At 44.8% G+C, this 25853-nt stretch overlaps 1 protein-coding gene and 1 pseudogene across 2 annotated transcripts in view; one reads left to right on the top strand and one right to left on the bottom strand.

The window, feature by feature from the left end:
- The window catches only part of LOC109373897 (contactin-4), a 289091-nt gene that overhangs the window by 148866 nt on the left and 114372 nt on the right, over positions 1–25853 (top strand). Inside the window, 1 exon segment of the mRNA XM_019628144.1 lies at positions 7601–7751. Coding sequence (XP_019483689.1) covers positions 7601–7751 — 151 coding nt within the window.
- On the bottom strand, positions 23385–23848 carry LOC109373898 (guanine nucleotide-binding protein G(I)/G(S)/G(O) subunit gamma-5 pseudogene; annotated as a pseudogene). The gene has a single exon (XR_002122313.1). The product of XR_002122313.1 is annotated as a guanine nucleotide-binding protein G(I)/G(S)/G(O) subunit gamma-5 pseudogene (transcript).

Raw genomic sequence — 25853 nt, 5'->3', positions numbered from 1 at the left:
GCCCTATCAATCATTGTGACAATCCTACCAGAAATAGAGCATTTGCACCAACAGCATTCCAGCAATTTTTTTTTTCCCCCAGCATGAGCAGACAGTGGCTCTTCTAGGTTCCCGAAGTGTACTTAATGTAAGGCGGGTTGCTTTTTCTAAAGCCTTGTAACTGTGGTTGAAAATGAGCCTAGCAAAATGGCCAGTGTGTGTTCCCTTTGCATGTTAAAACTCCCTCGGTGAGTGCCTTATGGGAGGAACGTGATAAGAGATCAGTCGCTGCTGGATTGCAGACAGGAGGAGCATCGCTCGGCCACATTGTAATAAGCTTCTCTCGAGCCTGCAGCCCTTAAACTGCTCTGATGCCCGACTCGCAAAGCCTCCAGGAGCAGATTCTCTGAACGCAATGAACCAATCCGAGGAATTGGGAGGCAGCTGACGTCCCCGTCTTCTCAGCCCCGGGTTGCTCGTTTGGGAGTACCTGGGGAAGACGAGGAGACGTGGTAGTGCATCAGAGAAAGGCCCAGGTCTGGGGAAAGATGTGCTCTCGGGCCCACTGGTTCGTTTCCTGTGTTTAGAGGAAGTGCGGAAAGGAAGTCCTGGCTGGAGGCAGCTTACCCTGTCAGGAACCAAGTCTGGGTGTCCTTCTCACTCGTCATCCAGTGACGTATCGTAGCATGAAGTCAGCCACAGTGGGAGTATTTACACCTCAGAAATTGGCAAGCACTCAACACCACGTTGTTTGGTGTTTCATTTCGTTTGGAGAGCCAGTTGTTAAATATCTGCTGTCACACCAGGTCACGTGGTTTAAGAGTATAAACAGCCCAGATTGTGTTTCTTGGGTAATTCTGTTTCACTAGACTGAGGCCCGACTACAGAGAGGAGGGAGTGCTCAGGCCAGGAAGCTCGAGAAGGCTCTACAGCCCCCTCGGAGGAAAGAAAGGGCTGTGGCACCCAGGCAAAGCGTCGTGGGAAGGAAATTCCCTGCTTCGAACTGAATTCCTGAGCGCGCTCCTACAACATATATTAATTCAGCAAATATTGATTGAACCTCCACTCTGTGCCAAGCACTGTGCTTGGTCCAAGGGCTATACAGACCCCCCCTCCCCACCGCCCCCATGCACAGTCCGTGCCTTCGAGAAACTGGTGGACTAATAATAGCTGATGCCGAGCACTTCCCTTTCCTCGCCACTAGAACTCTAGCACTCTCACTGCCGCGATCTAATGAGTGTCTTCTGTCCGTTCAACAAGCATTTCCGTCTCGTAACAAAGTTACCCATATCGAGTGTGGCATTCCAGTCCTCTACAGAGCTTGTCTGACCAAGGTCACTGATTTGTAGGAATGGTTAGGACAGTGTGCCAACTTGAATGAAATGTCCCTAATTTGGAATGATAGAAGCAGGTCGTGTGCTTACAGATATTTTAAAGTGCAGAGCCTCATTATCTGTAGCTAGGGTAGCTCAGGGGAGGTTAGCAAGGGGCTAGAAGTGGAAGGCCTGCTTAAAGTGTTATAGAAAAATGATTTTTAATCAACGTGTTAATTATTATATAAGAAATGATATGTTAAAGTGGCCTCAAAATGGTTTTCTTGGAATAGGAAGAAAAGTTTGCATCCATGTCTACACAATTAATTTTTGGCTTTTCAAACATTTTATAAAAAGAAAAAGGGCTAAGCGTGATCGTGCTTGTTGGCAGAGAGGGTGTTAAGAGATCTTGAGATGGTTCCTGCGCTCGGAAGCATTTGTCAGTTATTGCAGTGCCTGAGAAGCCAACGTGAAAGATGCCGTTCTCGCCTGTACCAGGACGGATGAGTTACGACTACTCGGCAGTGAAAAGGAACTCACCGTTGATACTCACAACTTGGATGGATCTCAAGAACACGGCACTCGGTGAAAGGAAAAACATATAATCCCCGAAGGTCGCATACTGCATGCTTCCCTGTGTGTCACATTCTCTGATGACTGCTCCACAGGCATGGAGGACGCATGGTGGTTTGTAGGCTTTAGAGGGGGTAGAGCAGGAGAGAACACCGTCTTGATGGAAGAGGTCTGTCTCTCGAGTTGAGTGAAAGCCTCTCGAGTCTGCGTCTGTGATACAGTAGCAGAGAGCTGTACACACACATCCTGCCAACAATCAGCTTCCCTGTTTTGACATTATCCTGCGCTCACACAGGACGTAGACCCTGGCGACCTGGGGGGAGGATGCACACGGCCTCCCTGTATTATCTTCGCAACTTTCTGGGAATCTACACATTTAAAAATAACAAGGGGTTTACTTTTTTTCACGCAAAGATGTACTTTGGGGCTCTAAGAAGCTTTGCAGTATAAAGTCCCCTAATCACGGTGCTGGTGATACCACTGGCAATAGAAATAGCAGAGGGTACGGTAGGCATGAAGTACTTGCTCTAGGCAGGTATCGTGCTACTATAAATACTTTCTGGACCGTGCATGTATCATTTCATATTCAGAACAACCTTGTGACTGTAAATATTATTATTTCTGCTTTATAATAAGAGGAGCCCATAAACCTAAGAGTTCCATGGTAAGAGCAGCCCTGAGGAAACAGAGCAGTCAGTGAATTAGAACAAAACAAACAGGACCTGGGGATTAGAAAGTTATTAGGGACACGTCAGGCTGAGGTGAGAACAGAAAAGTCTGACTTCAGAGTTTAGAGACTCCTTGTGAATATTGCCCCTGATCAGAGGGGGCTAACTTTGAATTCTACATTGAACCTAGAAAGAAAAAAATATCCACAGCAACCAGCCTTCTGGTCACCTACCCAGCAAGCCAGGAGAAGTTTGGGGTTTAAAACCTGCTACCAGCACTATCTCCTCCGTGAGTGAAACACCTGAATAAATGCGTTACCTCTAGGTTTACTTTTCTGGAGTGATGAGATATTATCTTCAAATAAAGATGATAGATAAAGGTTAAAATAATAGGAAATACTGAACTTCTAAGAGAGCCAGCCTTAATAGTCTCCATCAACTGGCAGCGTTCCCAGTAATGTTTCAATAACTGTGATGGAACTCATACACATAATTATCCTTTCTTCTTAACAGAGCTAAACGTCACACTCATCTATGTCCCTAATGGGACTGCCACTGCACATCCAGTTAAAAAGTCATGTTTCTTACTGTCTTTTGAAAAATAATACTAAGGCACAAAACTTTTGTTGTCAGGGGTTCTACTGGCCGCTTAAAAGAGCCTTGACATGTGACTGAGAGTTATGTGAGTAAGTACAAACAGTTGAGAATTGCAGAGAGGGCTTCTCCCAGCCGGAAGCATCTCATAGATAATGTAATGTATTAAAGATCATCGATAAACAAAAGCTGCCTTCCCCACATGGAAGAGGTCCTGTCGTATGACTCATCCCAACATGGGGACAGCAGTGCTCCCAGTAGTCCATGTAGGATGTACTACCTACCCTCTAAGGATACCAGGCTTAGCAAATGAGGATGTCCCGAATCTGAGGTCCTGTCAGACTCCAGTGGGTAATGTAATAACTGGCTTTGTCATTGCTGAACTATTAGCAGCTTCCTGAATGTTCACCTTAAATTGCACTAACTGTTTAAGTGCCTGCAGAGGTTGGGTTCTCATAGTACCATACCGGGGACCTTACCAATAACTTTGAAAACATCACTCTCTCTGAATGTCGAATCGACCAGGCTCCTTTCACTTTTCCCTCCAGCCTCTCCAGAGCAGAGTCTGGGAATCAGAATAAATATAGGGTCCAGGCAGGGAAAAGCATCATCCCACAAGTTTAAGAGCATCTCAGGTACAATAGATGGTCACAAATGGCAGACTGAAGAAATCCATTAATGGGTCAAATATCAGAAACAGACGGAAACCTGGCAGTTTTGCCCTGGAACCCGCTGCAGCTCATGGTGGCAACTGGTAGACCTTCAGAGGCGGCTAACTAGAAGTAAGTTAAGCAAATAAACAAAGGGAAAAGATTTGAATTTGTAACTCCATTTTTATTAGCGAAAAGTATTCCAAGCCAGTCTTATCTCTAGGATATTCAAAAGATAATATGTACATAAATACTACCGCACAGGTGCTTTTGAAATGGGAACGTGTTCTACCTTCTGCGTGGCTGATATGATGCTGTTTCAAACTCCGTAAAAACAATATATAGGGCTTGTTTTGACAAATACGCCCATGTGTTGTGCACAGTTTGATTTATGTAAACTCATTTCAGATGCAACTGCAGAATTCCTCCTAAACAGATGAAAAATGTCAGTTGAAAGTGATGAAAATATATGTGTGTAGCAAGATACAGTTTTAAGAAAAGAGTTTTGTGTGATATGGATTTGTATCTATTTCACAAAATACGCTTTTTAAAAATCTTCTGGAGTTGATTTTTTTTCACATTAATGCATCAATTCAGGCATTTTCCTAAAATGAGAGTGAGTGTTGTGTCACAACCACCCTTCTGTGTTGCGAGGCGGCGGAGCTGGGACCGGTGCCTGGGGGCCAGGGGCGGTGTCACTTAGGTGCCGACTCTTCACGTATTCCCCAGTTGCAGCAATCACATCCAGCCCACCAGCTCATCGGCACAGCTCGCCAAGGCCGAAACGGCCCGCCCTGGTTCCCACTCACCCCGCATCCGTCCTCGGCTCGGTTTGGCCGTGAACTCCAACATGGCCCGGCCTGTGTGCGTCTGCACGTCCTTCCCAGCTCAGCAGTCTGCACTCTTCCTCCTCCCCTCTTCCCTCAGGCTGTCTTCATACATGCACACCCCACGCACACACACACCACACACACACACACTATCATACACACACACGCTATCACACACACACACAATCCTACACGCACACACACACCACATGCACACATACACTATCATACACACACTATCATACACACACACAATCATACACACACACACCACACATGCACACACTATCACACACACACACATCACACACACACACCACACACACCATACACACACCACACACACACATATCACACACACACTATCATACACACATCACACTCACATGTACACACCACACACACGCACACTATCATACACACACGCGCACACACACACTATCATACACACACATCACACATGCACACACCACACACACTATCATACATGCACACATCACACACACATCACAAACACCATACACGCGCACACCACACATGCACATATCACACACACACTATCATACACATCACACACACACATATCACACACATGCACACATCACACATGCACACATCACACACGCACACATCTCACACAACACACACACTATCATACACACATGCACACATCACACACCACACACTATCATACACGCATACATCACACACACCACATGCACACATCACACACACACGCACACACAATCATACATGCACACATCACACAAACGCACACTATCATACATGCACACATCACACACACACACTATCATACACACACACTATCATACACACACACATCACACACGCACACACCACACACATCACACACACCACACACACGCACACATCACACACACGCACACATCACACACACATCACACACACACTATCACACACACACCACACACACATCACACACACACTATCACACACACTCACACACATCACAAACACCATACACACATCACACACACACCATGCACACACACACACACATCACAAACACCATACACACACACATCACACCCCACGCGCACACCCCACACACGCACACGCACACAAGCCCTGCACTTTTGTAGGGTTTCTCTATTAGGAATTTAACTTGTCTTCCGAATCATGGTAACGTATTTCCTAGGATGGTTATTGCTTTTGTTAGCGTTCTTGTTACATGAATATTGAGTAGGTCTGTCTTCTTCATAAGCCTGTAATGTTACTCTGCGATTTGGCAGATGAAGCCAGGAGTGTGTTGCTCTCATTACAGAGAAGCATCTGTGCTTGCACTCTGCTTATTAATTGCACTTATAGAATAACTGAATCGGGGGCGCCCCTCATGTTTCCGAGGTACACAGACTGGGATCTCATTTGCCTACTGATTTATCTACTTAATTTCACCTTCACCAAGTAAAACCAGCCCCAGGTGTACATTGCATCGCCCCACTGAAAGTAACCTTCCTGTCTTTATTTCCTTCTAGGAAATGACTGAAAATCTTTCCACAGCAAAAGCACTTCATAAAGACTTAACTTGCTTCCACTGGAGCTTGTTTTTTGTTTGTTTTTCTTTTGTGTGTGTGGTTTTTTTTAATGATTAGCATATGGTTTGGGTACATGTAAGAAACTGACCCTTATTCTACACATACACACACACACACACACACACACACACAGATACACAGACACACACACACACACACACAGAGACAGACACACACACACACACCGCCCTCCTGTAAGTTTGTGGTTAGTGTTTAAATCTCACACTCAGCATGCTCTGAAATCTTAAATTCCATCAGGTCGACTTGTAGGAAGTCAGGGGTTTTAAATGTGGCAGATTTGAAATTCCAAGAGAGAAGTCCCTGCTCACAGCAGGTCCTACAACACGCTACTTCAATTAGCTCAGAAGCAAATGGAGATTTTTCAAAGGCATCTCTTATCTTCCTTCCACAAAACAGATATGTATCTTTTGTTTTAGAAAAGAACTAATTCTTTGCTGTTATTCCCACAAAACTATATATTTATTTGGTGTCAACATGCGTGAGTTTTTTAGGACACTAGTGGTGAGCTTGGAATGGAGTTTTCTGAGAGCAAGCCACAGTCTCTCCTGCATGAGCCACGCGGTGGTGAGAAAGCTGAACAAAGCTGTTTTTCTAGGAGCTCACAGAAGGTGATGACAGGGACACTGCAGCACGCTCTCCGGTGGTGACACACACAGAGCAGAGGCACAACTGTGTCAAAGGGTGTGTGTTACCCTACACAATCAGAAAAATGCCTCATGGGTTTTCTTGTTTTGTCTTTCCATTGTGTGTGTGTGTGTGTGTGTGTGTGTGTGTGTGTGTGTGTGTGTGTGAGACGTGCTATTGAGTTGGCTGTGACTCCTGGTGACTCTATGAATGAGTAATGCCTCCATGCCCCATCCTCACAGCCGTGCTCAGCTCCTGCAGACTCAGCCTAGGGCTTCTGTTATTGAGTTCATCACCTAATAATTGGTCTTCCTTTTTTCTTGCTGCCTTCTGTTTTCCCAGTATTATTCTTTTCCAGGAAACCCTGTGTCCTCATGAGGTGCCCAAAGTAGGATACCTTCAGTGTTGTCATTTTTGTCACCGGCGACATTTCAGGCTTAATTTGCTCTAAGGACCCACTTATTTCTCTGAACTGAAACACAGATTCTTTTTAAAAGAATCGCTCAACAGGGTGATGGACTGTTCCATACCTTGGTCTTCATGGGGGATGGATTATACCAAATTCATGAGGCGGTAGACTTACAACTGGCACATTTTGCCGTCTATAAATCACACCTCAAATTTTAACCCATCAAAACTTAGGATGCTACTTCCCTTCTCCCCTTTACTTTAGAAAAAAAATTAACCTCCTCCCTTTGATGCCTGGGGAAACAATAAGTATGTTACAAAAAGAAACCTCCCACAATAATTATTTTCTATCTTCTCTTCCAGCTGTGAGTCCAGATTTTTCGAGAACCCTCTTAAAAAGGGTGACTCTTGTCAAAGTGGGAGGTGAAGTGGTCATTGAGTGTAAGCCAAAAGCCTCTCCGAAACCTGTCTACACCTGGAAGAGAGGAAGGGACATGCTAAGAGAAAACGAAAGGTACGCTCTTGAAATGTTTTTAATATTTGATTAGCCTGTAATAATTTCTTGGTGTGTTATTAATGGTTCTCTGCTATTTGCGGACTAAATGTGAGTCAAAGAGCTGAAGCTTTGGGAAAGGGTGGTAAATTAATTGGTCTTTATAATCCTTGGTATTAAGATGCTGCAAAGCCCTCCCTGCAGAGGTCATGTGATCTGTGCTAAAGCCGCTAGAGCTGCCCAAAGATGAGTGCCCAAAAATGTGCTTCTTAATTTTAGCCTAAAATTTATTTGTAGAAATGCCCACTTTTCTCCATCCTACTTCTTTTTTGTGCGTAAACAAATAAATCCAATTCTTCTTGGCTATGACAACCCTCCAGTGTTTGGTAATGGCTGTTATGCCTCTTTTTCGTCTTTCCTTCTTTCCTTTTTTGAAGCTAAATATCTCTATTTCCAAAACCCATTCTGCAAACAACATGATTTTAATCACATCTTGGTGAAATAACAGTTTTTTTCTCACTGATAACTACACTTTTCACCTGTGTGTTTCTTATTATACTTGAATTACATTTAGAAAGACTATTTATTATATATTATATATATATATATGTGTGTGTGTATAGATATAGACATAGATATAGATATAGATATAGATATAGATATAGATATAGATATAGATATAGATATAGATATAGATATAGATGGGTTGTTTGGGGCTTTAGGCCAGATTGCACCAAACAGCAGCTATCTCTAAGAACTTTTCTTAGCTGGCACCCCTATAAAATGCCCCCCACCCCTTTCTGTAATCTACTCAGTCTACTGGAAAATGGTAATTATGCATAAGTCTGTGTCGCCCATAACATTCACCAGCTGTATACATAATGATTTTAATTGATGCTAAAGGTCAGGCGCTTGACTCAATGGGAAGCCTGTGAAGGTGTGCTTCCGCCTGTACGCCTTCGGATTTGCGTGTGCAAATGAGACCGTTGCACTGGCGGGTGTCCTTATTAGTTATTTTGCAAACAAACCTGGTATGGTTTATAGATGGTATAGCCACACACGTAGTAAATTCATAACGTACATTCCTTTCTGATTTCTGCTACATCAAGAAAGCAGTGTATACGTCACTAAATATGGGCATGGCATTCAAATTTGGAGCCATACCTGAGCAGAATTTCTTATTTTGCAGCCTTAACCATCAGATTCCTTTCCTATTTTACCTCCGTGTGTCCCATAATGCAATATGTGAGATTACTTTTAATAGTTACGCATTTATTTTGAGGTGTATTGAAATATAATTGAAATGGAACTAGTATGTACCACGGGTATTGCTTAGACTAAGGCTATATTTTGGAAGTTTTCATTCGAGGACGATATAAAGGAAATGTATTTTTTTAAATCATCTGGATGATAGACAGACATGCAAAAAGCCGTGAGTGAATGAAGTGAGAGTAGCACGGTGGCCCCATCCAGGAGACGCTCAGCTCTGCTACTGTCGCAAACACCATTGGCCTAAAACAAGGAAAGACACTTTCCTGTCACACTGCATGGCCGCCCGCCAGGGGTCAGCTTCTCTGCCCTCTACAGCCAAGGCTAGGGGCGTAGCACACTCTGGAACACTGGGCTCGCAGAAGGGAGAGAGAGTGGCTCCACGCCCGGGTGGCTAATGCTGTGGCCCAGCCGTGGACACGTCACTTTCATTCGCGTGTCCTTGGCCCACACAAGCCCCATGGCTCTGCCCAAGTTCAGCCCAGCAGGGAAATGCAATCTTACGGTGTGCCTAGGAGACAAGAGACATGCTTACATCTGAACGCTGTTTACGACGGCTTACCTCTGCTGCAACTTAACCACTGTTCCAAGTTGGTTAACTTACCTTTGGGAAAATGGTTTATCAATAGCAAGAATCCTATTTGATAAGTGAGTTTCATTGACTGTTTCTACCACTGGACTCACCACAAAAGCTTGTCTCTCTGCATGTTGCGTTCTTTCTACTCCTGATTTGATTCATAGGGTTCAGAGATGGCTTCAACATTTCTATGGCACTAAAGACAAATGTAAACCGAGGAAACCCCCCGCCATTCCTCCAGTCTTGCTGTTTGTCACCTGTGCCTCCAGTGTCACCAGGCTTGACCCGAACTGTCAGTATCAGCCCATCATTCTTCACGCGGGTGCTGTATTCTCACAGTTCTGTTCCCCCCTTCAGCCTCCCTCGGAAGGTATTATGCAGACGGATTGATTTCGGGAATGTAAGTGAATGCAAACGCTTGCCAAAGGTGATATAAAGCAGAGAGGTGGGACTTGAGCATGCACTCCGTCCAGGGCAGACACCTGCCACTCTATTCGAGCACATGGCTGCCGTATGTACATACAGGTCACGTGCCTTCCCCTCTTCTCATTTGGAAAGAGAAGCTAGAAAGCTGGGCTTTTATCCAAACTATCTTAATTTTTAAGTGTCAGCACCTAATATTTTTTATTTTAATGTTAGTACAATATGAGTCCCACCTCCATGGCCCGAGTATACTCCATGGACCACTGTTTTTTCGTGTGTTTCTTTTAACTTTGGAGAAAGATATAAGTTCAATGGAACATCTCGTAATTTCTGAAAAGGGGGAAAAAATAGCAAAGATTTTACTATTATTGCTTCATTGACAGAAAAAACATTCCGCCATTTTTCTCTTTTTTTTCCCTCTGATAAAGGAGAAACAATTAAGTAGATAAGTGAGCAAAAGTCATCATACATAGGACTCATGAGTGAAAACTTTCAGGATTCCTATTTTAGGAAAAGACTGACACTGGTAGACGGACGCAAAAGGCAAACGCCTTTGTGCCCAGTGTTGACTAGTGGTGTCTAATCCACTGATTTGTCAGCCTTAATTGTCTTTTGAAGTGTGGAATCTTAAGAATCAACAGGCAAATCTTTTACATTTGAATAACAAAAATTAATCTCATAAGTACCAAATACTGGTCTAAACAAAGTTTTGCTGAAGCAAAGTTGTATGCTCCCTAAAGTCTATGGTTTGAAAGACTTTGCCAAACACTACTTATTAAGTGATATTTAATTTCAATTCTAACTAATTGCTTACAAAAGAGTTTACAATAAAATTATAAGAAGCAACATTTAAAACATTGAAAAGTTTTTTAATCTCATTTAATCATATGGTGACATTATAGTTATTTTGGTGGCTATAGGTTCAACAATGCTGGTCTCATGTGAACATGGGGACTATTAAAAGTATACTTGTATGTACTTATTTTGGTTTTTCAAGCATTTAGAAATTTAAATCATATTCACACCGGCCGTATCCATAGTAAGCCAAGCATTTAATGAAAGATTTAATCTTCATTTTTTATAGCTTTGTTATTGTGTAGGCAGCATATCTCTATAAATAAAACATGTCTTGTTTTCTTGTATGCTCACCAGCAGGCAGAGTGTGTGCAATGTCAGACATTTAGAATAGGGAGGACCTGTCACAAAGCACAAGTACTTTAGGTCTCAGGAGAGGCCTCTAGTCACCATCAAAGCAATAAAATCATTGGGATTAATTGAGCAATGAAGCCCACTAACTGAATAAGGCTGATAAGTTTGTTTACTGTTGGTTTCTAAACAGAAGGCCTTGAGGCAGATGAAACTGAAGTTGATGTATTAGAAACAAAAACATCAGAATAAAGGAAGAGCCAGAATCCTTAATGACAACCTAGAATCCTAGAAGATAAGGAGACATAAAACCATGTATCAACTGGGATGGCCTCATAGTTGCAGGTGACTGAGACCCAACTCAGAACTGGCTTCAGTACAAAAGGGGGTTCTTTGGCCCCCATCTTCAAGGAGGCCAGGGGTGGCTTGTGATTTAGGGTATGAGGAGGAGACCAGGGGTGGCTTGTGACTTAAGGTGTGACAGGGTTCCGGTGTCATCAGGCTGTCATCAGAGCTCCATCTCACTCTGTGTGCCTCTCTGCAGCACTGTCTTCTGGGCTGACTCAGTTTCCCACGGGCTCTCCCCTCCGGGGGGGCAGGAGGGCTGCCAGCAGCCCCAGACTCGCTCTCCTTTCTAACCTCTTACAGCAATGGCAGAAGAGACGGCCATGGAACCTGCCTTAGCGTCCTTCCCTGAACCAGTCACATTCAAGGGGGATGCGATGCACTGAATAGGGGGGCGTGAGTCACGTGCTTCTCCCAAGAGGCACGTGGATCACTCCACCTCAGACCACATGGACTGACGATGGGACAAAATTCAGCCTTCCAAATTCTGAATTTTGAAATCCCCAAAATTCAAAAGGAGAATGAATGCAAGCTAGGCAGAATGTGACCATTCCTGCTGTGTCACAAAGCCTAGCGCTCATTCCAGGACAGGGACCCATCCCCTCAACGGCTGGACCCTGTTCCATCATCCCCGGTTACGCCTGAGATGCACACCTAACGAAATTGTTCAATTATTTCTGCATAGCCTCTGTCTTTGTAACTTCCACTATTGTTTTTTCTCTGCCCTCTGAAGTTATACTAACAAAGCCAGTTCTTCGACACTGTCCCCTTCCCAAGGTTCTCCTCCTGTCCCTTTCACTTCTCTGCCATGCCCAGATGTCCCTGGTGTTCTTCCTGTGACGTCATTTGACATCCTTTCACTGTCCCGATCATTTCCTTCAGGGTCTTCCTGGCAAAATTGAAAATAATTAAAAATAAGGAAATAAGGAGCTTTATTTATCTCTGTGGCAAAGGATGATAATTATTGTTACATTCTACCCCTGAAGAGGATAAATTATCTTCAGAGAGCTTAGATCACTAAAGCAGTAAATGTACAGCATGGAAAGACCACTCCCTCCCAAGGGTTATTTTTAAAAAGTAACTTAGTGCTTCAAGGGATAAATCTAGTTATCTGGAAAATGTACTTAGAAAAAATATTTTACTTCTCACTGAAGCTGAAGAAATGAGTCAAGTGTTGCTCTAGTTTAATTTAATTTAATTTCTTTTTCAGAAAAATAATTACCTTTGCTTTTTTTTTTTAATTAGTTTCAGGTGTACAACACAGTGCAATAGTTATACTTTTTACCCCTCAAAGTGACAGCCCCCTTCCCCCAATCCGCCGCCCCATTTCCCCCAGCTCTCCCCCCATATCATACATATCTGTTACAATTCCATTGACTCAAGTCTGGTTAATTTTAAATAATGATTTCTTATCCTTAACTCATGCTGGAGACGTTCTCTCCTCCCTTTTAGACATTGGGCTGATCCGTTGTGTCAAGCTAATGGATATTAAGCAAGTATAGATATGCCACTGAATGTTTCCGAAAAGACTCTCAAACCTGCAGCCTGCCCGCCAGAGGCATGACTGCCTAGCAGCCTGACATCCTGCCCCAGGGGCCCACTCCAACTTCGCTCACAGAACGCGGTGTCCATCGGGTGCTTGCGCTGCTGGGCCCCTACTTGGCCCTGGGGATGGAGAGAGAGGAGACAGAAACCCAGCCCGCCAAGCAATCACAGACAGGGGCAAGGGCCGAGCGGCCAAACAACAATCTACGTGTTTCAGTCCTCCTAGGGCATAGGTGATAAAGGTGATATACTGAGAAGGAGCAGTGAAACATGGGGCCCAGCAACAGAGCGTGGAGGCCTTGAATTTTATTTCTGCAGGGTTTAGACTTGAGCTAGAAGACCCTGGAGAGAATTGAAGGATTTTATGTAAGGGGAGTGCCCCGTCATACGCCTGCTGCAGAAAGATTGCTCTGCCTGCGACGTGGGGAAGGAACCAGGTGGGGCAAGGTTGGAGAGGCCGCCTGCAGGCTGCAGCCCAGGCAATGGTGTGAGTCTCCTGAGAGGAAGGAGGCAAGAAAGGGTAGAATTTAAAAGACTTAATGATGTATTTAGTGAAAAAGGACAAAAAAGAAAATGACTCCTGGGAGGCCAACGGAAGCAGGTGGTGGGTGGCAGTGCCCTTGCCACAATCCTGAAGATAGAAAGAGCCATTCTGAGAGGGGAAAGTGAAGAGATTAATATTAACATGTTCATTTTGAGGTGCCCGCCAGTGGAGATGTCACATTCAAATGGGAATTCCCATTCAAGCATCACCTTCTCCGCGAAGCCTTTCCCCATGGAACTATTTCAAATTATAAAACCCTCGCTCCCTTTCCCTGCTTTCTATTTTCCATTGTTCTTATCACCATCTAACATACCACGCTTTGTATTTTGTTATGTCTTCTCCACCCTCCAACCAGTCAGAATGTAAATTCCACGAGAACAAAAATGTGTGTGTGTGTGTGTGTGTGTGTGTGTGTGTGTGTGTGTGTGTGTGTGTGTGTGTGGCTTAATAAGTACAAATTGGATACCTAACAGTCCTGGCCATCAAAAGCCTAAAGTGGTTCTCACTGAGCTAAAATCGTGCGTTCCTTCTGGAGATTCTAGGGGAGNGTACATTCCTTTCTGATTTCTGCTACATCAAGAAAGCAGTGTATACGTCACTAAATATGGGCATGGCATTCAAATTTGGAGCCATACCTGAGCAGAATTTCTTATTTTGCAGCCTTAACCATCAGATTCCTTTCCTATTTTACCTCCGTGTGTCCCATAATGCAATATGTGAGATTACTTTTAATAGTTACGCATTTATTTTGAGGTGTATTGAAATATAATTGAAATGGAACTAGTATGTACCACGGGTATTGCTTAGACTAAGGCTATATTTTGGAAGTTTTCATTCGAGGACGATATAAAGGAAATGTATTTTTTTAAATCATCTGGATGATAGACAGACATGCAAAAAGCCGTGAGTGAATGAAGTGAGAGTAGCACGGTGGCCCCATCCAGGAGACGCTCAGCTCTGCTACTGTCGCAAACACCATTGGCCTAAAACAAGGAAAGACACTTTCCTGTCACACTGCATGGCCGCCCGCCAGGGGTCAGCTTCTCTGCCCTCTACAGCCAAGGCTAGGGGCGTAGCACACTCTGGAACACTGGGCTCGCAGAAGGGAGAGAGAGTGGCTCCACGCCCGGGTGGCTAATGCTGTGGCCCAGCCGTGGACACGTCACTTTCATTCGCGTGTCCTTGGCCCACACAAGCCCCATGGCTCTGCCCAAGTTCAGCCCAGCAGGGAAATGCAATCTTACGGTGTGCCTAGGAGACAAGAGACATGCTTACATCTGAACGCTGTTTACGACGGCTTACCTCTGCTGCAACTTAACCACTGTTCCAAGTTGGTTAACTTACCTTTGGGAAAATGGTTTATCAATAGCAAGAATCCTATTTGATAAGTGAGTTTCATTGACTGTTTCTACCACTGGACTCACCACAAAAGCTTGTCTCTCTGCATGTTGCGTTCTTTCTACTCCTGATTTGATTCATAGGGTTCAGAGATGGCTTCAACATTTCTATGGCACTAAAGACAAATGTAAACCGAGGAAACCCCCCGCCATTCCTCCAGTCTTGCTGTTTGTCACCTGTGCCTCCAGTGTCACCAGGCTTGACCCGAACTGTCAGTATCAGCCCATCATTCTTCACGCGGGTGCTGTATTCTCACAGTTCTGTTCCCCCCTTCAGCCTCCCTCGGAAGGTATTATGCAGACGGATTGATTTCGGGAATGTAAGTGAATGCAAACGCTTGCCAAAGGTGATATAAAGCAGAGAGGTGGGACTTGAGCATGCACTCCGTCCAGGGCAGACACCTGCCACTCTATTCGAGCACATGGCTGCCGTATGTACATACAGGTCACGTGCCTTCCCCTCTTCTCATTTGGAAAGAGAAGCTAGAAAGCTGGGCTTTTATCCAAACTATCTTAATTTTTAAGTGTCAGCACCTAATATTTTTTATTTTAATGTTAGTACAATATGAGTCCCACCTCCATGGCCCGAGTATACTCCATGGACCACTGTTTTTTCGTGTGTTTCTTTTAACTTTGGAGAAAGATATAAGTTCAATGGAACATCTCGTAATTTCTGAAAAGGGGGAAAAAATAGCAAAGATTTTACTATTATTGCTTCATTGACAGAAAAAACATTCCGCCATTTTTCTCTTTTTTTTCCCTCTGATAAAGGAGAAACAATTAAGTAGATAAGTGAGCAAAAGTCATCATACATAGGACTCATGAGTGAAAACTTTCAGGATTCCTATTTTAGGAAAAGACTGACACTGGTAGACGGACGCAAAAGGCAAACGCCTTTGTGCCCAGTGTTGACTAGTGGTGTCTAATCCACTGATTTGTCAGCCTTAATTGTCTTTTGAAGTGTGGAATCTTAAGAATCAACAGGCAAATCTTTTACATTTGAATAACAAAAATTAATCTCATAAGTACCAAATACTGGTCTAAACAAAGTTTTGCTGAAGCAAAGTTGTATGCTCCCTAAAGTCTATGGTTTGAAAGACTTTGCCAAACACTACTTATTAAGTGATATTTAATTTCAATTCTAACTAATTGCTTACAAAAGAGTTTACAATAAAATTATAAGAAGCAACATTTAAAACATTGAAAAGTTTTTTAATCTCATTTAATCATATGGTGACATTATAGTTATTTTGGTGGCTATAGGTTCAACAATGCTGGTCTCATGTGAACATGGGGACTATTAAAAGTATACTTGTATGTACTTATTTTGGTTTTTCAAGCATTTAGAAATTTAAATCATATTCACACCGGCCGTATCCATAGTAAGCCAAGCATTTAATGAAAGATTTAATCTTCATTTTTTATAGCTTTGTTATTGTGTAGGCAGCATATCTCTATAAATAAAACATGTCTTGTTTTCTTGTATGCTCACCAGCAGGCAGAGTGTGTGCAATGTCAGACATTTAGAATAGGGAGGACCTGTCACAAAGCACAAGTACTTTAGGTCTCAGGAGAGGCCTCTAGTCACCATCAAAGCAATAAAATCATTGGGATTAATTGAGCAATGAAGCCCACTAACTGAATAAGGCTGATAAGTTTGTTTACTGTTGGTTTCTAAACAGAAGGCCTTGAGGCAGATGAAACTGAAGTTGATGTATTAGAAACAAAAACATCAGAATAAAGGAAGAGCCAGAATCCTTAATGACAACCTAGAATCCTAGAAGATAAGGAGACATAAAACCATGTATCAACTGGGATGGCCTCATAGTTGCAGGTGACTGAGACCCAACTCAGAACTGGCTTCAGTACAAAAGGGGGTTCTTTGGCCCCCATCTTCAAGGAGGCCAGGGGTGGCTTGTGATTTAGGGTATGAGGAGGAGACCAGGGGTGGCTTGTGACTTAAGGTGTGACAGGGTTCCGGTGTCATCAGGCTGTCATCAGAGCTCCATCTCACTCTGTGTGCCTCTCTGCAGCACTGTCTTCTGGGCTGACTCAGTTTCCCACGGGCTCTCCCCTCCGGGGGGGCAGGAGGGCTGCCAGCAGCCCCAGACTCGCTCTCCTTTCTAACCTCTTACAGCAATGGCAGAAGAGACGGCCATGGAACCTGCCTTAGCGTCCTTCCCTGAACCAGTCACATTCAAGGGGGATGCGATGCACTGAATAGGGGGGCGTGAGTCACGTGCTTCTCCCAAGAGGCACGTGGATCACTCCACCTCAGACCACATGGACTGACGATGGGACAAAATTCAGCCTTCCAAATTCTGAATTTTGAAATCCCCAAAATTCAAAAGGAGAATGAATGCAAGCTAGGCAGAATGTGACCATTCCTGCTGTGTCACAAAGCCTAGCGCTCATTCCAGGACAGGGACCCATCCCCTCAACGGCTGGACCCTGTTCCATCATCCCCGGTTACGCCTGAGATGCACACCTAACGAAATTGTTCAATTATTTCTGCATAGCCTCTGTCTTTGTAACTTCCACTATTGTTTTTTCTCTGCCCTCTGAAGTTATACTAACAAAGCCAGTTCTTCGACACTGTCCCCTTCCCAAGGTTCTCCTCCTGTCCCTTTCACTTCTCTGCCATGCCCAGATGTCCCTGGTGTTCTTCCTGTGACGTCATTTGACATCCTTTCACTGTCCCGATCATTTCCTTCAGGGTCTTCCTGGCAAAATTGAAAATAATTAAAAATAAGGAAATAAGGAGCTTTATTTATCTCTGTGGCAAAGGATGATAATTATTGTTACATTCTACCCCTGAAGAGGATAAATTATCTTCAGAGAGCTTAGATCACTAAAGCAGTAAATGTACAGCATGGAAAGACCACTCCCTCCCAAGGGTTATTTTTAAAAAGTAACTTAGTGCTTCAAGGGATAAATCTAGTTATCTGGAAAATGTACTTAGAAAAAATATTTTACTTCTCACTGAAGCTGAAGAAATGAGTCAAGTGTTGCTCTAGTTTAATTTAATTTAATTTCTTTTTCAGAAAAATAATTACCTTTGCTTTTTTTTTTTAATTAGTTTCAGGTGTACAACACAGTGCAATAGTTATACTTTTTACCCCTCAAAGTGACAGCCCCCTTCCCCCAATCCGCCGCCCCATTTCCCCCAGCTCTCCCCCCATATCATACATATCTGTTACAATTCCATTGACTCAAGTCTGGTTAATTTTAAATAATGATTTCTTATCCTTAACTCATGCTGGAGACGTTCTCTCCTCCCTTTTAGACATTGGGCTGATCCGTTGTGTCAAGCTAATGGATATTAAGCAAGTATAGATATGCCACTGAATGTTTCCGAAAAGACTCTCAAACCTGCAGCCTGCCCGCCAGAGGCATGACTGCCTAGCAGCCTGACATCCTGCCCCAGGGGCCCACTCCAACTTCGCTCACAGAACGCGGTGTCCATCGGGTGCTTGCGCTGCTGGGCCCCTACTTGGCCCTGGGGATGGAGAGAGAGGAGACAGAAACCCAGCCCGCCAAGCAATCACAGACAGGGGCAAGGGCCGAGCGGCCAAACAACAATCTACGTGTTTCAGTCCTCCTAGGGCATAGGTGATAAAGGTGATATACTGAGAAGGAGCAGTGAAACATGGGGCCCAGCAACAGAGCGTGGAGGCCTTGAATTTTATTTCTGCAGGGTTTAGACTTGAGCTAGAAGACCCTGGAGAGAATTGAAGGATTTTATGTAAGGGGAGTGCCCCGTCATACGCCTGCTGCAGAAAGATTGCTCTGCCTGCGACGTGGGGAAGGAACCAGGTGGGGCAAGGTTGGAGAGGCCGCCTGCAGGCTGCAGCCCAGGCAATGGTGTGAGTCTCCTGAGAGGAAGGAGGCAAGAAAGGGTAGAATTTAAAAGACTTAATGATGTATTTAGTGAAAAAGGACAAAAAAGAAAATGACTCCTGGGAGGCCAACGGAAGCAGGTGGTGGGTGGCAGTGCCCTTGCCACAATCCTGAAGATAGAAAGAGCCATTCTGAGAGGGGAAAGTGAAGAGATTAATATTAACATGTTCATTTTGAGGTGCCCGCCAGTGGAGATGTCACATTCAAATGGGAATTCCCATTCAAGCATCACCTTCTCCGCGAAGCCTTTCCCCATGGAACTATTTCAAATTATAAAACCCTCGCTCCCTTTCCCTGCTTTCTATTTTCCATTGTTCTTATCACCATCTAACATACCACGCTTTGTATTTTGTTATGTCTTCTCCACCCTCCAACCAGTCAGAATGTAAATTCCACGAGAACAAAAATATGTGTGTGTGTGTGTGTGTGTGTGTGTGTGTGTGTGTGTGTGTGTGTGTGTGTGTGTTTGGCTTAATACAAATTGGATACCTAACAGTCCTGGCCATCAAAAGCCTAAAGTGGTTCTCACTGAGCTAAAATCGTGCGTTCCTTCTGGAGATTCTAGGGGAGCATCTGTCATCTCTTTCCTGCTTTCGAGATGTCCCTTGCATCGCTTGGCTCACGGTTCCCCTTCCTCTGTCTTCAGAACCAGCAGTGGCAAGTCACGTCCACCTCACACCACCTCCCTCTTCTGCCTTGAGGGACCCTGTGGTCCTGTTGGGCCCTCGGTGTGTGTTTTGTTCCGTTCTGTACCACCAGCATCTGGGACGAGGCCTGGTAAGAGTGTGTGCTCAGTACATCCATGTCCAGCAGGAAATTGATACGCAGGTCAGAGTTCAGGAGAGTCAAGACAGAGACGAAATCATCGGGAGACAGGAAGCCACGGAGCGAATAAGTTCATCCAGAGCGAGTTGTGTAGAATGGGAACATCTGTGAACAGAGGGCGAAGGACAGAACCCAGAGGAACAGCCCCAGGCAAAGAGTGGGTGGAAGCAGAGCTCGCTGGGGAGACTGAGAGAGGAGACTCAGGAAGGACAACCCGGAGAACGCAGCGCACAGAAACCAAGGAGCAGGAGAGTTCCTGGAGCTCCTGGCGCTTCCAAGATGGCACTGGACTTGGGAACCTTGAGTGGAGCACTGTGGCCGGTTTGGAAGACACAATAAGATTACATATGGCATTTCTAACCAGGCTGAAATACATGTTTAGGTTTGCCTGAGCCCCCACAGTATAATCAGATCAAGTCTAACATTGGATGAGAATGTTCAACCCAAATAGGAACAAAGCTCATGTGTCTTGTCTGGAGACCTTGAAGTCTGTTTCCAAAGTGAGGCTGAACGTGGCCCTACGTTGCCTCCCTTCCCGAAGGCGTCTGGAAGAGTTGACACGCATGTAGTGCATGGAGGGTAGTCCCAGCACGGGGCAGCGACACTCCACGTGTGCCCTGTCCAAGGTGTGAAAGCCCTGCCTAAAGACGCTGGCTGCCTGGGAGGCAGACAAGGGCGATGGCAGATGTTTGCCCAGAAGGTTGTGCAGTCCTCACCTGGAGAGGTAAGGTTATTGCTCCAGGCGCTTCGCTTCTCTGCTGGGGGCAGAGTATCCGGACTGGGCTCTTAATGGCAAGCCTGCCCGCAGGGTATCTCCTACAGTTGCTGCAAAGCTATCTGCTCTGTTACTAAGAATTCTGCCCTGGGGAACAATTATGTTATTGCACTAATTAGAGGCAGTTCTTCTCCAAGATAATAGAAATCCTGCCTTAGAGGCAAAGCAACATCAAAGCAACTGGAGCAAGAGGCTCTGGATGGGATCTGTCGCCCTGCTTATTGGCGGTGCCGCATCGTTTTCATTGCGCATGTGCAGTCATTATGGGGATGGACAGCACATCCTGCCCTCCAGACTCAGACCCGGGATTCTCCCCATGGCTTCGGCTTGGCCCTCCTAGAGCCACGGATGAAAGGCTATGGCTTTGAGATCCCCTGAAGTGCATTTGCAGTGGGGGGTTAGAGATTTGTTTCTAGATGTTTGTGATGATGCACAAACCCGGTCCCAAACCGCCAGCCACAGGCCTTTTCTTTATGTGTCGTCTGTCACCTTGTGCTATGGTCAGGGGCTAAAGCGATGACCAGATTCAGGCAGGGACGCCCTGCCACCTGTTCTATGCATGTGGTCTCTGCATTTGTTAGGCCTCAGGACATGCTGAGAAGAGAACTGGATTTTTACACAGAAAGATTTAAATAAAGTCCCCAGTGTAAAGGTGGCACTTGATTAAAGTGTCACCGAATCGGCCCTCTTGGCGACTATTACACTAACCTCTTAGCTGGTTTACTTGGAACCAGCCCCCTCTCAAATCCTCCACAAGATGAAATGCCCCACATCACATCTCTGATCAATTCAGTTCACATTCGTCACACACTTCTCTGTACAAGACGTATTTTAGATATGAACCTAACCTAATTTAAATCAGGGTTCTACGGTGTCATTAAAAAGGGACCAAACAATTTCTAGAGTGGTTTAAAGGACAGAGGCTTTTTATCTGATACAGTTACAGATTTTATTTTTTAACAATATGTAAAATAATATTCTATCGTCTCCAACACACATATACATATAGCTATTTTGATATGCAAGCCTGGAAAAGAGTCTGGAGTCCCCTGCAGACACATGGATGGTGGTTTCCCTGGGCCTTTCGACCCCCCCTCCTGTCCCTCTCCCCCCCTTCCTTCCTTCCCTCCTCTGACATTTACACATTTTATATTCACACGTATGATTACTTCATTAACGTTCGTCTCCTGTAACAGGCCGGAAGGCCGTGAGGGAAGATGCCTCGCGTGTGTGTTAGAACACACCGTTCCCCCAGCCCCTGCTGCTTCCGGGCCAAGAATACTGTCGCGACTCAATATTTTTGTATGAAATGAATGCATCAACCAACCCAAGTCCTCTGATTCTTGGAGGAGGTTGGTGGAGAAGGTGGTGGTGGGGTGTTAAGTGGAAGGTGCAGCAATAGTGAAACATATGCAAAGGGAAAGGATGAGAAATATTTGAGCAGGAAGGTTCCTCAGAACCTGGCTGAGGAAGACACTGTGCGCCAAGGGGAAGAACTTGCATGTCACTGGAGAATGTTTGGGGCACAGGTCTCCCCACACCTTTAAAGTTGTGTCCCGTCCTTGATCAATTGAGTTCGATGTGTGTACACAGGCAACGTCTGTTGTGACTTACTGTGCCGCCATCTGGGAATTCACTTGACCTTCCTGAGTCAGTGTCTCTCTATCCCGAAAGCAGAGACCATGAAGCCATTCTCACGTGTACACCAGCAGATGGGTGCTGAGCCGGCTGCAGGGGGACCCACAGAGGTACCTTGAAAAATGCAGAATGCCACTCTCCATTGCCAAAGATTCCTTCTGGGGGATTCTCAAAGGAGGCCCAGGAATCTGAGTCTGTTTTTAAGTTTCCCAGAGGATTCCAGAGCCAGGTGGGACACCATCATATAGCTGGCGCCCCAGTGACCTCGGGACAGGCAGCCAGTCACGTGACCTACAAGCCCCGACGCTGGTCAGGCTTCCGCCTCGCCGTGCCACCTGCTCTGTCACTTACACCTTCTTCTTGTGCCCTGTGGACCTCCTGCCACTTCTTCAAATGTCCTTCTTCCTCGTGCCACCAAGCCTTTCCACGCGCTTCTCTCTCTGCCTGGCATGCTCCTATCCAGGGCTGGACAGGCTGCAGCCCACGGGCCAGAGCCAGCCTGCCACCTGTGTCCACACAGCCTGCAAGCTGAGACTGGTTTTACATCGTTAAATGGTAGGAAATAAACCCAAAGAAAAAGAGCATTTGGTGACACATGAAAATTAGATGAAATTCAAACTTCAGTGTCAACGCGTCAAGTTTTGCTGGACACAGACCTACTCATTCATTTAGAAATCGTCTCTGGCACCCCCAGGGCAGGGTTCAGTGGCTGTGACAGAGACCGCTGGCCTGCAAAGCCTGAAATATCGGCACTCCTGTCCTTGACAGAAAAAGTGTGCAGTCCCCCCGCTCCTCCAATTCACGGCACATCTCTGGAAACATGGGGCTTTAAAACATCTTCCTAGTAATATGACCTTCCGACTGCTTGGCTTTCTTTCTTTTTTTTTCTTTTTTTAATTAAAATGTGTTGGGTGACAATGGATAGTAAAATTACATAGGTTTCAAGTGTACGATTCTGTAATACATCATCCGTATATCACACTGTGTGCTCACCACCCAGAGTCAGTTCTCCTTCCATCACCACATATTTGATCCCATTTACCCTCATCTACCACCCCCTCCTCCCTTACCCTCTGGGAACCACTAAACTGTTGTCTGTGTCTATGAATTTTTGTTTTTTATTTGTTCCTTTGTTGCTTTCAGTTTTATATCCCACATATCAGTGAAATCATATGGTTCTCGGCTTTTTCTGTCTGACTTATTTCACTTAGCATGATAATCTCAAGATCCATCCAGGTTGTCGCAATCCATGTTGTCATCATTTTTTATAATAGTATTTTATTGTATGCTGCTACCAGTGCATATAAAATAATTTCCCTTATGAAATAGAAATTCATGAAAATTCAGAGAGGTAGATGTTAAGGACATGCAAAAGCAAAAGTTCGATGATAGTGTGGCACATGTTATAGGGATAAGCTTTGTGTACAGGCATCAGATTTAGCTCTCCTTTGAATATTCACTGGTTCATGAAAAGTGGTTTAGAAAACCTCCAAAGATTCGTTGCACTACAAAAAGGAACAGACTTTCTGGGGTCTGAAGGGATTTGTACTTGAAGATACTCCAGTCAGCAGGGGTTCACGTTGAGCATTCTGCAAACAGAATTGTTTCAAATCTGCAGCTGCCTGAGAAACCTTCACGCAGTTGAGCCCGGCTTCCAGCCGGAGCTGTTGAACCACTTTCTTCAGAGCGGTGACACAGGAGGAACGAGACATGGCGCACGTGAGAGCCTGGCAGATTAGTCGGTTGTTCATCATTTCTTATGGCAGAATAGTATTCCATTGTGTATATGTACCACATCTTCTTTATCCAATCATCTGTCGAAAGACACTTTGGTTGTTACCATGTCTTGGACACTGTAAATAAAGCTGCAGTGAACATCAGAGCACATATATCTTTACAGAGAAATGTTTTCAGATTTTTTGGGTAGATACCCGGGAGAGGAATTGCTGGGTCATATGGTAATTCTATTCTTAAATTTTCGAGGAACCTTCACACTACCTTCCATAGCGGCTGACCCAACCTGCATTCCCACCAACAGTGTATGAGGGTCCCTTTATCTCCAAAGCCTCTCCAACACTTGTGATCATCTGTCTTGTTGATGATGCCATTCTAACAGGTGTGAGGTGATATCTCATCATGGCTCTGATTTGCATTTCTCTGATGATCAGTGATGTTGAGCATCTTTTCATGTGTCTATTGGCCATTTATATGCCCTCTTTGGAGAAATGTCTATTCAGATCCTCTGCCCATTTTTCACTTGGGTTGTTTTTTTTTTGTTGTTGTTGAGTTGTGTGAGTTCCGTATGTATTTTGGATATTAGCCCCTTATCGGAGGCATTTTTAATTTGGTTTCAGTTTGGTTTTTGTACCTTTTACTTGACCTTTGTCACTTATCCTTTGATTAAGTTGTCACTTCCACTGGGCCCATCTCGTGCAAAGCGCAGAGGAAGTGATTTGGTTGGAGGGCTGAATGCTGTTCCTTCTGTCTCTGGAGCAGCAGGTCCTGGGACAGCTCCTTCTCATGCCCCCAAAGCCTTGAACATGCTCAGAAGTCAGAGCTGAGGGAGCCTCCCATGTGAAGAGCCAGAAGGTGAGGGCTGGTGGGGATCGGGGGACGTACACGCCTCCTGCTCTTCCCAAAATGTCTGTAAAACCAGCAAAACAATGACGTGATGGCGACTCCTCAGCCTTGGCCGAGAATCTGTGATTTACACCAACTGTTTCACACAGGGGTTTTCATTTTAATTTTATGATTATAAAAACCATAAACTGTCTGTTTTGGTTGAAGAAGGAAGGAGAGGCTAGAAATCACAAGACTTTCTTCCTTGGGTTTATTAAATTTATAAAATTGGGCAATATTGACACACACGAAACAATTGGGAAACCGCCAATGAAGTACAAATTGACATAATACAGTCCAAACAGAAGTACATGGCCGTCCTCAGGGAACACGCGTCAGCATCAGGCAGGCGCTGCCAGAACTGGTTTCCAAAGGGAAGCGAGTTTACGCTGTTATTAAAGAAAGTGAGCCACATAGAGAGGCAGCGAGGGAACAGCGCCGTCCGTGTTGGAGCTCATGTCCACGCAAGATTAAGGGCTGGACGGCAGCAAGTCTCATACGGAAGTGAGGGTGAGAGAGGGAACCACACAGGAGGAAGACTCGACGTCGGTAGGGAGCAGGTGGGAGAAGTGGGGGAACAACCAGAGGGGAGCTAGGTGCTTCAGGTTTCTTGATGGGAGGTGGTTAACGTGACTAATGTTGACAGGTATAAAATAAAGTGACAGCACCCTGCGTGTCGGCTCGGCGATGAAGGAGTTGGGAAATCCCAAGCTGTTAAGATGAAATAGGACTTTGCTGTTCCTTTCTGCCCCTAGTGCGTTCATGAATCAACCTGGGCTGTGGGAGCCCTTGGGATTCTGGATACTTATTACTCTGACTCTTGTCATGTGTCTCTTGGTTATCTTGTGGTCATCATTTTTTCCCCCACATAATCATAATCATAATAATAATAATAATAACTAGCTTTTTTTCAGTCTTTACCCCTCTGCTAAACATGCCACATGTGTTCTCTTTTAGTTCTCAGAGAAGCATTATGAGATCAATCCTATTATTAACCCCACCTTTTAGATAAGGAACCTGGGTGCTTCCTTACCTGAGGTTGCAAAGCTGGACAGTGTCCGAGCCTGGATTCACACCCAGGCCTCACTGACCTCGTCCCTGTACCAGATTTGCTTAAACA

The sequence above is a fragment of the Hipposideros armiger genome, unplaced genomic scaffold, assembly GCF_001890085.2.
Source record: "Hipposideros armiger isolate ML-2016 unplaced genomic scaffold, ASM189008v1 scaffold_750, whole genome shotgun sequence".
NCBI classification, from domain to species: domain Eukaryota; kingdom Metazoa; phylum Chordata; class Mammalia; order Chiroptera; family Hipposideridae; genus Hipposideros; species Hipposideros armiger.
Note: the sequence above shows the minus strand (reverse complement) of the source record. Positions and strands in the feature narration are given on the sequence as shown.